This window comes from Lycorma delicatula, chromosome 1 (genome assembly GCF_047948215.1).
Source record: "Lycorma delicatula isolate Av1 chromosome 1, ASM4794821v1, whole genome shotgun sequence".
In the NCBI taxonomy this organism is placed as follows: domain Eukaryota; kingdom Metazoa; phylum Arthropoda; class Insecta; order Hemiptera; family Fulgoridae; genus Lycorma; species Lycorma delicatula.
This window is the reverse complement of record NC_134455.1, coordinates 213880008-213897662: the sequence shown is the minus strand read 5'-3', so window position 1 is coordinate 213897662 and position 17655 is coordinate 213880008. Positions and strand designations below refer to the sequence as shown.

The following is a 17655-nucleotide window of genomic DNA, read 5'->3' as shown; positions in this document are numbered from 1 at the left end:
ACATTTTGGTCTATATTTCTTACTTCTAGTTAAGTTAGTAGCATGAAAAAACTGGTCCCAGTCAGCCTTATATTGACTATTTTTTATATTATATAAGTGAGTAAAGATTTACAATCACCTACTTTATAAGCATTACAGTTATAAGAGAGGCTGGGAAAGTATAGATTAATGCATTTTTTCTGTCAAGGAACTCTGAAGAGGCTGGGACAATGTAAAGTAATAGATTAATGCATTCTTTCTGTCAAGGACCTCTGAATTATATATAACTGTTCTTTCTTCATAAGAAAGTAAAATCTATACGATACTGTAATCCATAAAAACAGGGTCCCTAATGATAAATAAAGTACACATAATTTAAATAAACAATTTAATAACATATACCACAGCTTAAGTCATAATTATTAAACCTTAGGATAATAACAGTTGAAATGGTTGATTTGATATTGTTTAAAAAAAATAACTTAACAATGTGATGTAAGATTTTCAGCAACAATAAAATCTCCATTTCATTTTTTATCAACTTAACATTAAGAATAACTGAGATATGACTAGTATTTTTGAAAAAAAAATCTAAACTACATTTGTAAAATTTTACAGCCGACTTCCTATGAAAAACTATACAATTACCTCATTATACATTACCTTCAATGAGCATTTTACAAATATATGCATGTGAAATGATAATATATTGTGTCTGTTAGTAAATTCAGATTACAAAATGAGGCAGAAGTAACACATTTGAAAATAATTATTTTTTATGCTGTAATCATCCATTGAAAGCTTAATCATGTAAGACCCACTTTTCCAAAAAAACTTGGAAAAATGGTACCTAACAACAGAAAAGTATTGTCTCAGTAATAACAAAGTAAATTTAATTCGTGAATTTATTATGTTGGGATTGGCATTTATTCAGAAAAACTGATTCAGCAGTAATGCCAGTAGTATTGATACAGTATTGCTTACAATATAGGATAATGAATTCTTTACTTATATTTCTGTGTTATATAAACTAATAAGCAAGCTCAATCTTTAATTATTCAAAAGAGATTTGGTTCTTTGAGCAGTTGATTCTTTGGTAACTCATACATTCTTCCAATCTTCTGTTAACAGTAACAGTAATTTTTTCTGCATTTATGAATCCTTGAGAATAATTAGTTTTAAAAGTACAACTAGAAAAACTTAAATATATTAAATTACTTCTGCCCCATCAGCACAGAGTGTATGTATTTAACAATATGAGCATGCATGATAAAATATGAATAAGGAAAGTAAACAATTAGTTTAAGGCTGAAATGCATTGACTGTGGAAAACTCACCTTAAAAATGCTTATGGAGGTGGTTAGACTCATCTAACTAAAAGTAATCTATTTTTAATAAATATTGCAGTAAATTTGGTATGAAAGCAATGTTTTTCTCATATATAAATAATCTAGCTGAAACATAAAAAATTGTTTGCCTAATAAATATGTTAGTTATTTTGGAGTATTTTATTGGTAAGTATTAAAATTTTATCCCCTTACCCATGGTATAAAAATATCATATGGATTTATTATAGCTTATCTGAATATGATAGCTTATAGAATATATACACTTATACACAATATAAGAATTAATAAACCTAGTATATTTAATACACTATATATACACAAATGAACATGAAAGTAAGATAATTTAACATTGATAATAAAATATAATAAAAATGTTGGTGGAATCAAGATGGAGATAAACCAGTCATATTATTCTTGTCTTAGTCCTATTCAATAAATCTCTCAGTAAAATAAAATCTGATGAGGTTATTGAAGAACTTACATCTTTGTAAAAAATCAAATTTGTTAGATTTGATCTATTTTGATCAATAAAATCTTAAAAACCTTAAACATTTTTAGTTCTAAAAAAATGTTATTTATAAAAGTAATTAACTGTGATTTTTTTGTTAGATAAGAAAATAAATTACACTTTTTGCATACAGCTTGTTCTTGTTCATACCTTGCTACAGTAAAATTACTAAAAATTATTTCATCAATAAATTTTAATTACATTTTAATAATTTTTATTTTATGAAAATTTAAAATAAATTACAAATAATCTATTTACTTATATTATTAATTTTATTTTATAAAGTTCTAAAGAACTTTGTGAAAATAGTCATGTAAATATTTCATTAGCTTTAGCTACTGTTCAAACTAAATAAGAAATTAGTATTGTGCGAGTTTAACTATTTTCAAATCACATCCCAAGGCAGCGTACTTACCTGACAAATTGCAAATAATTGCATGCTTCAATAATATCAATTGTCAATTTAATATGAAAAATACAGTTATAAATAGAAGAACTCTTATCAAAATACATCAATAAAAAGATTTTGAGATAAAAAAAATAATATACCCTCCACAGTCAATGGATTAATTAAAAATGATTAAAATGTAAAAAGGGTCAATCCATTTGAAGTGTCCCAAAAAAACATAAGCTAGTTGCTTGACAAATTAAAATAAAATTGAGACTTACCACTTGTTTCAGGATCTTAAAACTATTTTTAAAAAAAATTATATTTAAGCAGTTGAAACAAATAGTAATTTATTGATATTTTCTCAAAGTAAAAGATTGGTCCGGTGGTTTATTTACCTTTCTCTCTTCATTCTATGAGAAAATTACCAATAAACTTGAAAACTGTGAAATTTCACTAGGTAATATTTTTTTAAGAGGCAGGTATGGCATATAAAATTTAAATTATTTGTTTATATGTAGGTATATGTTCGTAAATAATATGGTGATATACTCGCCCCTAAAGTTTTATGAATTTTTGAAAACAAATTTTTTTTTAAATCAAATTTTGGCATCAAATAAATCTGATGGGGCTGGTGATAAAAATGTCAAATTTGCACAACTTACAGTATCTTTGTAGATGTTTAGGACAAATAAAAAAGTTTCTAGTGTTCAAAAAAAATTAATTTTCAAAAATTCATAAAACTTTAGGGGTTTTCAAAAATTACTAAATAAGTACTCCAAGTGGGTTTCTTGTCTTCTTTGCACTTTAATATATTTATACTTATTACTGTAGTTTAAATGTACTTGTTTGAACTAATCAACTGCAGTTTTTGTGTTATAACAGGTGCTTGAAGTCATTTTCAACATGCAACATGCTCATTTAGCTTTGCAGTTACAGACTGGTCAGTCTCACATTAGTGAGTGACCTGTTCACATCTTTACAGTGTGCCAAATTTCATTCTGTATTTGGAAGTGTTTATTAAATAAATAATTTTTACTTTTTTAGGTTATTTTTAAGTAATTTCATAAAACAATTGAAGAAAAATGTTCAATAGTAATTTATATGAATAAAGAGTGTCATACAGTGTATGATATAGTGCTAAAATAACTTTTTTATGTGTTAATGCAGATGTCACTACTGTTTGTAAATATCATGAAAAAGGTTTTTGTCAAAATTCAATCACCTGTATGGAGAGTTCTGTTGTGACACTATGAGAACTCAAAAGAATAAATTGTTTGTAAATATCATGAAAAAAGTTTTTGTCAATCACCTGTACAGACAGTTCTGTTGTGACCCTATGAGTAAAAAAATCACAGCTGCTTGTTAACCACACTAAATAATAAACTTTCATTGCTACAAAAACAGGCTATTTCATTGGAGAATAATTCAAATTTTGCTACAATTTATTTTTTCTTTGATAGTGTTTACAAAGTGAACCAAAATAAAAATGAATTCTTGAAAAAAAAAATGTATGCTACTCATTGAAATTTCAGTTTGGATAAGTTTACAAGCATTTTCGAATCAAAATTATATTAGGTTAATGGTATTGGTTAAGTTATGACGTATTAATAATTTTAAATAACTATTTTTAAAATGTTGAAAACATCAACTTCAAAAACAAGTGCAAAGAAGACAAGAAATCCCTTTGGAGTACTTATTTAGTAAGTCAAAATTGTATCGCTTTTATCAGTTTTTCATGATTTTTAAGAAGTTGTAACTTTTTTATTAGTACAATACACAAGAAATATTTTTATTTAAAATAAATATGTACAAAAACACTGCAAGTTTGATTTTTATCACCAGTCCCATCAGAGTTATTTAAAAATTACATTTTTTTAAACAAAATTAGTTATATCACCATTAATATTATTTATGATAAAACTACTAACATGTACCTACATAAAAAAATAATTTAAACTGTGTATGCCATCCCTACCTCTTGAAAAAAATGACAAAAGTGAAAATTTTTCATGTTCAACTTTATTGGTGATTTTCTAATAGAAAGAAGAGAGATGAGTAAATAAACCACTGGGACCAATCTTTTACCTTGAGAAAATATGAATAAATTGCTTTTTGTTTCATCCTTCCAGGACTAATAGTTTTTTAGTTATAATTTTTTCCATAAAGCCTTTCACAATAACAAAAATGGCCACCACAGGTAAACTACTTAAATAAAAGATTTAAAAAAATTTGTTTAAGGTCCTGAAACATGTAGGAAACAAGTGGGTAATTTCAAATTTTTTTGAATTGGTCAAGCAACCACCCAAACACAGTCAGGTATTACTTCAGAGTATGAATGAGGATGATATGAGATGTGTGGTTAATTGAAATCCATCCACCAAAGAATACTGGTATCCAATCTAGTATTCAAACTGTATAAAAGTAACTGCCTTTACTAGGATTTGAATGTTGGTACTTTTGACTTTGAAATCAACTGATTTGCGAAGTCATGATCACCACTAGAACAACCTGGTGTGAAGCAACCACCCTTGGGTCACTTCAAATGAATTGACCAAAAATATTTAAGTTTTAAGAAAAATACATTACAACAAAACTATAAAAGAACATGCATTTTAATAATTAATAAATTAACTACAAATTTAATACACAAAGGCTAATAATTATAGATTACTTCAACAGAAAAAATATACTGCAGACAGAATTTTAAGCCTTTACAAACAGTACGGTCATTTTTATGAGAGTAAATTTTAATAAAAAAGAAAAATCTCTAAAATAATAATTTCTAACAGCTACACTTTAATCACAGCCCATATAGTCTTAAGACTGATGAAAATTCCATGTATGTCAGTATTTTTATTTAAAACTTTTTTTATAACAGACAAACTAATGAACAGACTAACTGAATACAACTTGCTGATTCAGACAGATGTCTTTTCAAGCATTGGTCTTTGCTTTCTATTAGAATAGGCTATTTGACTGGGCTTTTGAAACCATATCAGATTATTTAGTGGTGTTTATTAAGTCCACAAAAAGTGGTTACTTTTGTTTCTTTTATGCATTTATTCAAAAAATAGCAAATAAAAATACACTTTTTAAATAAACTGCCAAAACGCTGTCTTGAACAACATGGTATCGCACTGGCTTCAGTGACATCACACGTCAGTAAATAAACATCAAAAGTCACAAGTTGAGTTTAGCATTCTGGTGTTTGTGTTATATTTTTTACTGTGATTTACCCAAGAAATTGTTACAAATGGTGTATTGTGCCAATGTGCACAAATACGTCAATAAGGACACCGGAAAAACTAATTGTATGTGTTCCAAAAATTGCCAAAATGCATAAAAAGTGGTCACAACTTGCAGACATCCTGATAATATACATATTTTTATTAATGCGTATTTCATTGTAAAGACAATATTTAGATTATGGATGGTCTTTTACCAATCTGTATGAGGTTAGAATTCAATGTTATGTAAGGGAGTCCTGAGTCAGGCTCGGCTGGTCATTTAGATGTACTATCGCTCTCACTTAATCCAAGATCATGTTATTTTATAATATATAAAATATGTTATGGAGAATATGTAAAATGATCAGTATTATTTTCTAATCTCAAGAATTTTTTTTCATAGTTGCATCAACAATTAAAGTCATTAGCAACTTATCAGTGTAATGTAGCACTTGTAGTTTTGATCAAACTCAGGCCAAAGAATGGTTAATGGCCTGAGATGAATGGTTAATTGAAACCCGACCACCAAAGGTCACTGGTGTTCATGACCTAGTATTCAAATTAAAAAAAGCAACTACCTTTGTTAGAATTTTAATCTGAGAACTCTCAACTTCAAAATCAGCTGATTTACAATCATTTTACCACAAGAACAACCCAGTGGATTCTTAATTTAACAAATTCAGAAAAAAACAGATAAGTCATGTTGTCAGTTCAATCTCAATCTACACAATTTTTACCATAACTAAAAGTAGCATGTAAGTCATTGAAAGTAATAAAAACATTTTACACTGTAATTCTTAAATTAAATGTAAGCAAAGATGTAATATGGAAATTATAAAATATCACAATACCACTTGATATTATAATAATTAATAGTTTCAAAATTACAAGACACTAAGGAACGGCAATCAAAGACATATTTACTGATGACATTGATATCATAGATTCAGCCAATCCAGACCATTTTCGATCACATGGCGCCAACTAAAAAACACAAAATAATGTTTTTTCGGGGTTTAATGTTTTTGTGGATAAATAATCCATTTTTTGCGATTTGCATTAAGCTGACTAAAAAATTTATGTGAATATCAAAAATTATGACATTATTTTTCACACTGTCAAATAGCCTATTGGTAGAAGTAATAATTTCTTAATTGATCAAGAATGTAATCAGATTCAGAAGAGATCATTTAAAACAATTATTATTATTACTGCATTAATAATACTGAAAGACATCTTTAACTGACAGGAGACACCATTTAGAGGGGTTCATTTATTAATACTGATAATAAATAAAATTAATTGATACTTCATTACATATACGTAATATATAAATTGTAGTGAAATCTCCTTTGACCACTCCAATATGGTGATTGGATCTGGAAATGACAGGTATTTCTTATAATATATGTAATATTAATTTTAATGATTGTCATTATCACAATAACAATGCCAAATACTTGATCATGCAATGTGTAATATATACATATATATCAAACGATTTTATACAATACTGTATCACCACATTTGTACAGATTTTTTGATTGTTCAACACTTTATGTTAAGTTAAGCTTCATTTCTGTTATTTTTTTCATGAAGAAGAAAATAATTTAATTCACAAAAAAATTAAGACAAAAGTAAATATAACCACAAGATGAGATGAACAATGAACAAATTTAATCTTAATACGCAGCAATTAGAGAGCAAGTGTTTCTTGTAATTTTAATTATTTTGAAATGCATTTATAACAAACATATATAACAAATTCTAGCTGATGAAAGAAGGCAAAAAAAAAAAATTAATATTATATTTTAAAATTATGTACAGATTACTTTTTTTATCTTTCTACTTTATAATATTAATATATTAATGTACTAGCACAATCCTAGTGAATAACAATGATTTTCCCTTAGCACACTGAAAACTTTGTAAAGGCATTACATAAAAATATCACCAAGTCACGTCTTTGTAGACAAATTGTCAAAATTATAATTTTGAAATCATAGTCGGCGATCTCAGGGAGATTTCATACAATATACATACACACAAATACAATACTTATGCAATTTAAATGTTAAGTATTACAAAGAAATAAAACAGTATCGTACAGAAGTGTAGACTAATATAAAAATAAGAAAGCTAAAATATACACTTGCAGTTAAAGTTAAAATTAAAAATTACACTTTCAATTGGTAAAAACAGAAGAGATTTCAAAGCACATATATTTTAGTTACCTAAAACATTTAGTAAAATTTTAAATTTCAAAGAAAATATCAGCTAAGAAAAATAAATTTGCACACCTGGAGTCACATTGAACATAAAAAAAGTCAAAATATATAACAAGAATATACAAGTAATGTCTTTAGATCATACAAAACTACAAGATTAATAATATTCTTGTTCAAATCACACTGATTATGTTGGGTGAGGATGTGTTGAATGGTGAGGTACAACAACCCAGCCTTCATCTGAAGGTGGTGGTCCTCTACTATTACTACCTCTGCTATGCTGCCTCAACAGTTCCAGTTGTAGTTTAAGATTTGTATGTAATTCAACAAGGCTCTTCTGAAAGAAAAAAGTACAAAACAAATTTTAATATATATATCATTTATATTTGTTACTTTTTTATGCTAATGTTACATTGCTAGACAGTACATAGGCACAACTGCAATTCAGTTTAATGGACTGTCTTCTCTATTTTCATGCTGACCGTTCCTGAGACAAGGCCATCAAAATGTTCATTGGTATATGTACTGCAGTTGTTAGTATACGTATCTACCTTGCTAACTTGATTTTTCCCTTTTCTTGTTCAATGGCTCTACAATGAATAACCATCTGGTGTATCTAGGGAAGTTAACACATTGTGTAATATTTTTTGTTCAAGTTCACTGTGTGGTAACTGTACTTACTACATCCATGTACTCCTACCCTGAAGCTGCTTTTTTAGGGAAAACATGTAATTTTTCATTTTGCATAAGTAAGATATGCTGAAAACTATAACCTAAATTTTCAATGTCAAAAATTTCATACATCATTTGTTTCAAACAAATATTTACCGATAAGTTGCAATAAAAATATGCTTGTATTTATATCTAAAAATATTTTTTTCTGGTTTAATGAATATTCTTTACCCTCTAAAAAATATGTACTAAATTTCAGTAAATCATATGCTTTTACTGGAAACACATTTTTTTATTACTGTTTCTATTCTCTATAAAATATGATATAAATTAAGGTGAGATAAATCATCATAGTGACACTGCATGACCATACAGAGATCCTGCCCATCTAATAAAAAAAGTAAGTTAATATTTTTTGGTCATACAGTGATACTCAAGTGTAATAACTTTTAATAATAATTGTATATTACGCAATATTTACTTGAAAAAAAAAATTGGGAAGGATTTCTATTGAAAGACAAACTAATCCTAAAAAAGTAAGTAAATAAGTAACATACGAAGATAAGTGATGGAAAGATGAGTCTGCTTTTCAAAATAAATATGTTGAGGTATAAACTTGTTTTGAATACACCAAAGAACCCTCACTCCACTCATACTAGATATATTTTTGAAACCATTTATCAATTTATAACACATTATATAATAATACAAGTTTAGCTACAACTATGACATTTAAAAAATGTAATAAAAATGAAGGAAAATCAATTCAATACAAATAAATAAATAGAAAAGAAAATAAATCCCAAATAATAATAAAAAACAAAAGAAAATAGAAATGAAGGAAACACTAGTATTAACATTAAAAAAAAACTATACAAAAACACACTTGAACTTCAATATAATAAATAGTGATCTTTCTTTATAACAGAGAAGCATTTACAACTTTTTCTATTCCTTTGCAATACAAGAAAAAAGAAATACCTAAGACTGTACTTTTACAAAACACAGCAAGTGGGAAGGATTTACACTGCCCACAAATATTTCAAAAAGTCTGTATTTATTATATGAGTATAGAAATTCTTTTAAACATTTTTTTGACAGAAAATAAAAATTATTGGGCTTTCAAAACCAATATTACATTTTTTCTTTCAAGTTAACTCAAAGAAGGGTGTATGGCATTAGTGAGATAAGTGGAATAAGTACGAGATAACTGATATTATAATTTTCACTTATTAACCGGTTTCTTATTTATTTACAATTTTTAATGTTTTATCCATTATTTATATTATTCAAATTTTATTTTTTTTTGTAATCAAGATTATAGGATCAGTCTTAATGTAATATTTTTGAAAGCTGTAAAAACTTAACTTTTTATATATATAAAAATTACCACCAATACAAATAAAATGCATCATAAAGCAATTAGTGTTTTCTTTTATTTTTTGTTGTATTATTATTAGGATTTATTTTCTTTTCTGTTTATTTATTCATATTGAATTGATTTTCCTTCATTTTATTATATTTTTTTAAATCTCATAGTTGTGGCTAAGTGACATAATTCATTATTTTAAGCACATTATAAATCCAGCAATTATTAGTAATAACCCTGATATTTCATACAAAAAAAGTCTACATCTTAATATACATGAACGAAATAAAACAACGAATCTATGGTAGCATATAATCTAATTTTAAAACAATGCTGATTAGTATTTTTTTGTAATTGTGAACAATGCGAGTAAATAAAATTTTAAATGTTTTTTGTTTGTTTTGTAGCAGTATCTGAGACAACTTCTTCATTGAATGCAATATAAAATTGAAATACCAAATAAATTTCCATAGCTTATTTTCTCTCACTTCATTTCTTAATTTTTACAAGTTTCAATATAATGGTACCTAACAAAAAAATAAACAACAGCAGTAATTATATTTTTTAAATGTTTCTTCTTTGTTTTTCTCGTAAAATGTTACATAAAGCTAGATGGTCATGTACACATGACCATTTTTTCATTTAAAAACTTAAGTTGGATTCAAGATGGCAGTCAGAAATTTTAAACTTTCTACAAAATACTATTTTTATAACTGTACACATCTGCATCTATTCCTACCAATCTAGTCATATTCAATTTTGTAACATGATTCATTTCCAGACTTTGTTAAGATTTTATTTAAGGGAATTACATACAACATCAGTTTTTATTATGAGTAATATGAGTTGGAACTTTTGAAATATTGTCTTATAGGATTTAAAAATTAGGTGGTTTGAAAGAAACAACAAATGTGACAAGCAAAGCTCATTGCTCATTTGAATCATACATCTGTTTTAAGATTTTTTAAAATTATAACAGATTTATTTTTACAATTTAATCAAAACGTAAACTGTAATGTTATTTATATCACATAATATAAATGATTATTCGTCGCATTACATAAAGCAATTTAAAAGTTATCATTATTATTAAGGAGAAATTCCAATATACTATAATATAACATACTTCAGTGATTTGTGGACTTACTGTTGGGTGAATAAAAATGTATAATTCAACGCCTAATTATATTTGATATATGTTTAGTTCTCTGAATTCATTATTATAAATTACATCTTGTTTCTATAATGATGTAACATTTAGACTACAACCTGAAATACATCTATGTTCAAGTATTCTGTAACAGATAAGTAATCCTGTCCCATTTTATTTATATTTATGGTTTAAATTAAATATATTAGGCTATACAGCAACAAACTAAATACCATACAAGAAAATTAATAATACTTTAATAAAAATAGCAGAAAAAATCAAAACAAATGTGTAAAATAAAACTGTTCTATGAATGGAAAAAATACATTCTTGACAAGGCTTCAGAATAATTCAATACATAAATTTCAAGATAATCTGAATCTCCTTTGGTTTCAGTAAATACAGATGATGGAAATTTTACTGCAGGCCTGTAAATAATATTTAAATTTTGGTAAATACAATGAAAAGGTTTTTACTTATGTTTGTTAGATATCATAACAGGTAACTGACATGAGTCACATGTCTTCACCAAAAAGAGTTTAGCCACTCTGAAGAATATCTACATCCTATGCTAATTCTTTAGGAAAAGTGAATACATTAAGTAAATCACTAGGAAAAGTGGTATCCATTATCCAACTGGATAATCCATTATCCAGAATGGATACCACTTCATTTCAATTAGATATTCACTTTTCCTAGTGAATTAGCATAGGATGTAAATATTCTTCATAATGAAGTGGTATCCATTATCATTGTCACTTGCTGAAGATACTATTCTACACTAAAATGCAAGTGGTATTTACCACTTTAAGTAACACCTTCATTCAGTCCACAACAGGGACTGGCTATATAGTGTTAATACCTTTAAGAAAGAAACTATGACTAGTGCTATATATCTTAGGTGTTGTACAAGCATTATAGCTATAAGAATAATTTGGGGTAGGATAATGTACATAAAAAATTATTGTAACTTTTTCAGTTGTGAAACAATACATTATCTACTCAGTAAAGGAAAGAAAACAATATTTATTATTAATAAAATTTTCCTGGTAAAAGAATAAAATTTACAAATATATAAAATTTGACAGATAACATATAAACAAAATAAATATTTTTAAAATTAGTTTTTAGATTTTACAATTTTTTTAGTGTATGTGGTTCTATATAGCTAAAAAAAATTACAAATATATTTTTACAATCATTTTATTATCATCAACAAAGGCTGTTTTTTTCAACCTCTGATGGGCTATAAAAAAAAGATACATTGACATCACAAAATGATTTTATTACTAATAGTTGAGTAGTATCTAACTTAACTTCCTACATAATTGCCGAAACAATTGAGGCATTTGTCGTATCATGATACCAGCTTTCCGATGCCCTCTTCAAAGAATTTTGCCGCCAGTGAGATAATCATCATCTTGATAGGCTCCTGAAGTTCTTTGTTGGTGGTCAAGTGTTGTCCGCCCAACCATGCCTTCAATTCTTGAAAGAGGTGAAAATTGGTAGGTGGTAGATGCTAGGTCTGGACTATAAGGTGGGTCGAAAACTTCCCACTTGAAAAGTTTGAGAAGATCTTGCGTCATGTTGGCACAGTGCAGTCATGGATCAAAACCATGCTACATAAGAATATGCCTCTTCGTTTGTTCTGGATTGCTCTGCAGAGGTGACGTAAAGATTCACAATAAACTTCCTTTGTTATTGTTCTCCTCTGCAATATAAAATCCACCAACAAGACACCTTTATGGTCCCAAAGAACTGTAACCATTGTTTTCCTGTTGCTCAGTGTCTGTTTTAACTTTTTCAGTTTGTTTGGAGAAGAAGTGTGCATCTACTGCTTAGATTGTTCTTTGGTTCTGGACTGTCATACTGAATCAAAGTCTCATCACCATTAAAGATAAACTTTAAAAACTCTTCCCCCTCATTATTGTAATGCGTGAGAAACATTAAGTCTGACACAACTCACTGCATTTTGTAATCGTCACTCAATATTTTTGGGACTCAACATGCTCACAGTTTCCGGTATCCTAGGTCTTTAGTCACAATTAAGTACAGAGATGACCTTGAAATTTGTGGGATTTGTGCAGAAAGTTCACTTATCATAAACCTTCGTTTGTCATGGACAAAATCATCAATGTTCAGGCTGGCATATAGTAGTGACAAACTTGCATCCTTATCCACATCTGTCATGGGCGTCCGTTTGCACTTTTTTAAATTTCCTATACCATTCCCATACACTACCATCAATCAAAGGGTTTACTATATATTAGGCTCATCTACGACGGATTTCAGCATTGCTACATCCTTCTACTTGCAGAAAACACATTACACTTGGAGGGAGGATTGATCATAGTGGCCATGTTTAATTTCCTGTAGCTCAGCTCAGACTGATGCAATGGAGCCAGCAACAGCAGAGGTTGTGGTGGGAGGGGGCGCAATCGCACGATGCGCAGACCTGGCTCCCATCTAGCTCTTGTTTACTAAGATGTATGATTGGAGGTTGAAAAAAAAACAGCCCTCATATTATGGAGATACTATTTTATTTTAAATTTTACAAAATAAATTATCAAGAATATTTTTTTTAATATCCAGCTGTATCCAAATAACAAGAAAGAGGAAGTGAATCAATGTTTAAAAGCCAAAAATTATAAAATAGTTTATGCACTGCAAGATGATTAAGACGATACAAAATAATAAAATAACAAACTCAATTAGAAAATATTCACATACCTTCTCACTTTCCAGTTTTCTTACTTCTTCATCATCATTTTCCTGTTGATTTTCAGCAGTTAATCTTTCTGCAAGATCATCCATATGTTTTGATAAATAGGCCATTTCTGTTTGAACTTTCAAGTATTCCTCTGCCAACTAAATCACAATAAAATAAATAGATTATATTAATCAGAATAAAATTTATCTGAGACAATAATCTATGAGAAGATTTCATTCTTAAGAGGATTAAAATTCCTAACCTAAATCCAGGTAGTATCTGCAAACTCAGCTTGAGCGTAAGATATAGGAACATACAAATAAAATATTGTATTGATAGAAAATGAAACTAATTCAGTCCCAGTTGATATGATAAATATTGAACAAATTTTTCAGTTTGCTGTATTTTATTATTGAAAAGTTCAGCATGCAAGGTGAGAACTTAATTATTTTAATGGAGTATAGGAAAATTAATTAAATAAATTTTATTTTCATAAATTTTCACATTACTGATGAAATATTTTACTAAAATACTTTCTAATCAGTAAATCACAACAAATTGTTCCCACAAGATGGATGCAGGAGGAACCCACCATCTTAAAATATCAAGTAATTTTCTATGAAAATTATTAAAAAAGTTTATTTGGTTTCATTTTCATCACTATAAAATTTTTGTTAAAATGTTTCCTCAGCTAATGATTCATAAAAAAATAAATATGACAAAATGAGGACTGAATTCCTGTAATCTCTGTTTGAAATTAAAAATAAAACTGTTTCAAATTTGATTTTTATTAATTAAAATTTTTGTTTTAATTCATCCTCAGTGTGTAAATTAAAAAGGTTTTATGGACAGTAAAACAGGTTTAATTTTTTTCCAAGAGACTACTTTTCTAAATAATTCATCATGATCAAGTAAATGCAAAAAATTATTTTTTATCTCCATTTTCCAGCGGACTAAACTTTCCCTTTAAAACAACTGATATAATAGATTCCAAAAGTTTAACTTGTCCATAATATATTAAGCCCATTTTGAAAGTTAGATTACATCAATTTTTGCAATACACACATTACCTGATATATCACACCGAAAGAAAGAATTAAAATAATGGGATCACATTGAAAACGGGCGCAAACTACAAATATGAGCTCATGTATTAGTATTTTATTAAATTCAAGTTTATAGTGAAAAAAATAAAAATAAAAGCAACTCATTCTTAGCAATTTACATACAGCTTAGATTATAAACGCAGTACACACATTTATGATCTATATTTACAATTTTTCAATCGCCTAAACTTTCTAATCACTGAAACTGGATTTCTCAATTCTAATAAATGAAAAACCATGATAAATTTACACAATCTTTTACATTACACCAGATGACTGGAATAACTCAGGAAATAGTCTGTAACTGAAGACAGAGAAACAAGATAAAATACTGAAGCCGATGGGATATACTGAAATTAATACAATAATAGCAAAATTATTATTGTATTAATTAATTGTATTATTGTATTAATTATTATTATTAATTGTCTAATACTGAAATTAGACAATGGGACTAATTTCTGGCAGACAATGGAATTAAACAAAAGGTGGGTATGAATCCACTGCGGGTTGGTCTAGTGATGAACTCATCAATGCAAATCAGCTGATTTTGAAGTTGAGAGTTCTAAGGTTCAAATCCTAGTAAAGGCAGTTACTTTTATACAGATTTGAATACTACATTGTGGATAATGGTGTTCTTTGGTGGTTGGGTTTCAATTAACTACACATCTCAGGAATAGTTGACCTGAGACTGTACAAGACTACACTTCATCTACATTCATATATATCCTCATTCATCTTCTGAAGTAATAACTTATGGTAGTTCTGGAGGCTAAACAGAAAAAGAAAGACAATGTATGTATGGTGCTGTTTCCAAATTGGCTAATTTTCATGACAATTGATGTCATAACTAATTTTTATTAAAAAAAATCTTGTGATATTTGAAAAACAATTTACCCAATTTTGAGAAATCAATACCAAAATAAATTATATTATTTTCTAAATTATATTTATATTATATTTTATTATATATTACATTTTTTAAATTTATAAATATGAAACTATGTAGCTATATCTTACAGAATACGATTTAGTCACTAAACCATATTCATGTAATAAAAATCTGACATGAAAAATAATCCTGCAAAATACAATATGGTTTTGGTTTAAGCTTTACTATTTACCTAGTAATGATGTTAGCTGGATGACTTCATTATTATTTAAGCAAATGTGCTATGAATCTGTATATAAAATCCTTTCAAAGCAACTACATCAGAGCACCTTACATATAAAACAAATCATTCAAATCAACTGAATGTTTCCAGAGTTTAAAGAAAATGTTGGTATATTTATTTATTATGATAATTCTATTTATTTATTAAGACTGATTTAATTTGTAAAAACTGTCTTTTTTAAGGAATAATGTATAACATAAGGTTGAAGCTTGTGTATGAAATATAGAATGTTATTTTTTATAGTTATGAAAGTATTCAACAGCTTTATTTACAACGAACACAAATAAAATTTATACTATAAATTTCAGCCTTTTGGTGACAATTTAATGCACTGATTTCAGCAGTAAAACTATCAATCATAAATAAATAAGTACAACATATAAATTGCAAAAAGATTACATGTTTATGCTCTTCAAAGATCTCCATAGACTGTTGACATGATGTGTCAGGAGGAACTGGATGGTACTGTGAGTCCAGCATGAGGTAGATGTTATCCAATTCTTCAGGGACACTCTCACCTAAAAAAAAAGAAATATATTTTACAATATTAGTAAATAAATATACATTATATAGATCAGGTGCATCAAAGTCTTCATGAAAGTTCAGTATCATGGATAAATGTGAGCTGCACCTGTCTTAAATTTGCTCTTTGACCACAATAAGTCTTTTCAGAAATACTTTTTTTTTGCGGCTACCATTAATCAACATTACTTAAATAATTTTGTTTTGTTTCTTGAAACTTTTCAGAATCAGTGAAACCATTCAATTAACTACTGAACAGCAAAAGGACCTGATAAACAATGGACAAGAGTTTTAGTGCTGTCCAGTAGTCATTAAAAAAATTAGTTTAATAATAAATCTGTGAGAATATTGGGGACAATAACTGCAGATTTTAAAGGGGGAACTCTGGTATTATTGAACACAGATCTTCTACTGCTGAAACAAAAATTTATTTTTTATAAATTTCAAATGGCATGAATAATAAAAATGCCACTACATTCAACTCCTAAAACTGTAAAATAAGACTGATGCAATACTATAACAGAAAAGCAGTTTATAATCTTGATAAAGATATAAGTAATGCAAATATGTTTTTCCTATGCATTTCATAAGAATTTCCTAGTTTGTCAGTTTATAAAGTTAATGTTTCCTTCAATTTTTTAAGTTGTTGGTTACAGCTTCCGTTTAAAAATAATTTTATAGCGAGGCCAATGTTCATTATTGAAATATTAAGTTCATTGTGTTTAGTCTCATTATAAATGCAAATCTTGAGTTTTTTGTACATGAGTAACTATACAGATTCATTTTATATTAGAGGCAGAGTAATCAGATTTGTCTAGTCCATCAAAACTCAAAAACAAGTACTGTATTAATCATTTTTAATTAACCACAACGGTAAAAAAAAAAGATTAAATATTTTAATTAGCACTCTACATTTACCACTGCTTAATTATTTTGATTATAAAATAACGAATACATACCAAAGTGTAAGTGAATGCAGTTACTTTCTCACACATTCATGAAGAATGCTCTTGGTATTTATTGAATAGAAGTGAGGAAGAACGCATAAGCTTCAAAAAATGTACTCTTCACACATTCAAAAAGAATGTAAATGGCACATATAACACAGAAATGGAAAATGAACCTCTTATCAGAAAATTTTATATATATATATATATATATATATATATATATATATATATATATAAAGTAAACAATTGTGATTTTATAACTGGATTTTTACTACACCAAAATGTCTTCAGAAATAATAAATTATATTGAACTACATCA

At 27.5% G+C, this 17655-nt stretch overlaps 1 protein-coding gene across 2 annotated transcripts in view; it reads right to left on the bottom strand.

Annotated features, from left to right (window-relative positions):
- Positions 1-353: 353 nt before the first annotated feature.
- The window catches only part of LOC142328259 (mitogen-activated protein kinase kinase kinase 7-like), a 109634-nt gene continuing 92332 nt past the window's right edge, over positions 354-17655 (bottom strand). For both annotated transcript variants that reach the window (XM_075371929.1, XM_075371939.1), the window contains exons 10-12: positions 16264-16382; positions 13604-13741; positions 354-8019 (exon numbers count right to left, since the gene is read on the bottom strand). In XM_075371929.1, the coding sequence (XP_075228044.1) occupies positions 7870-8019; positions 13604-13741; positions 16264-16382 (407 nt within the window). In that variant the 3' untranslated portion in view covers positions 354-7869. The remainder of the gene's footprint in view (positions 8020-13603; positions 13742-16263; positions 16383-17655) is intronic.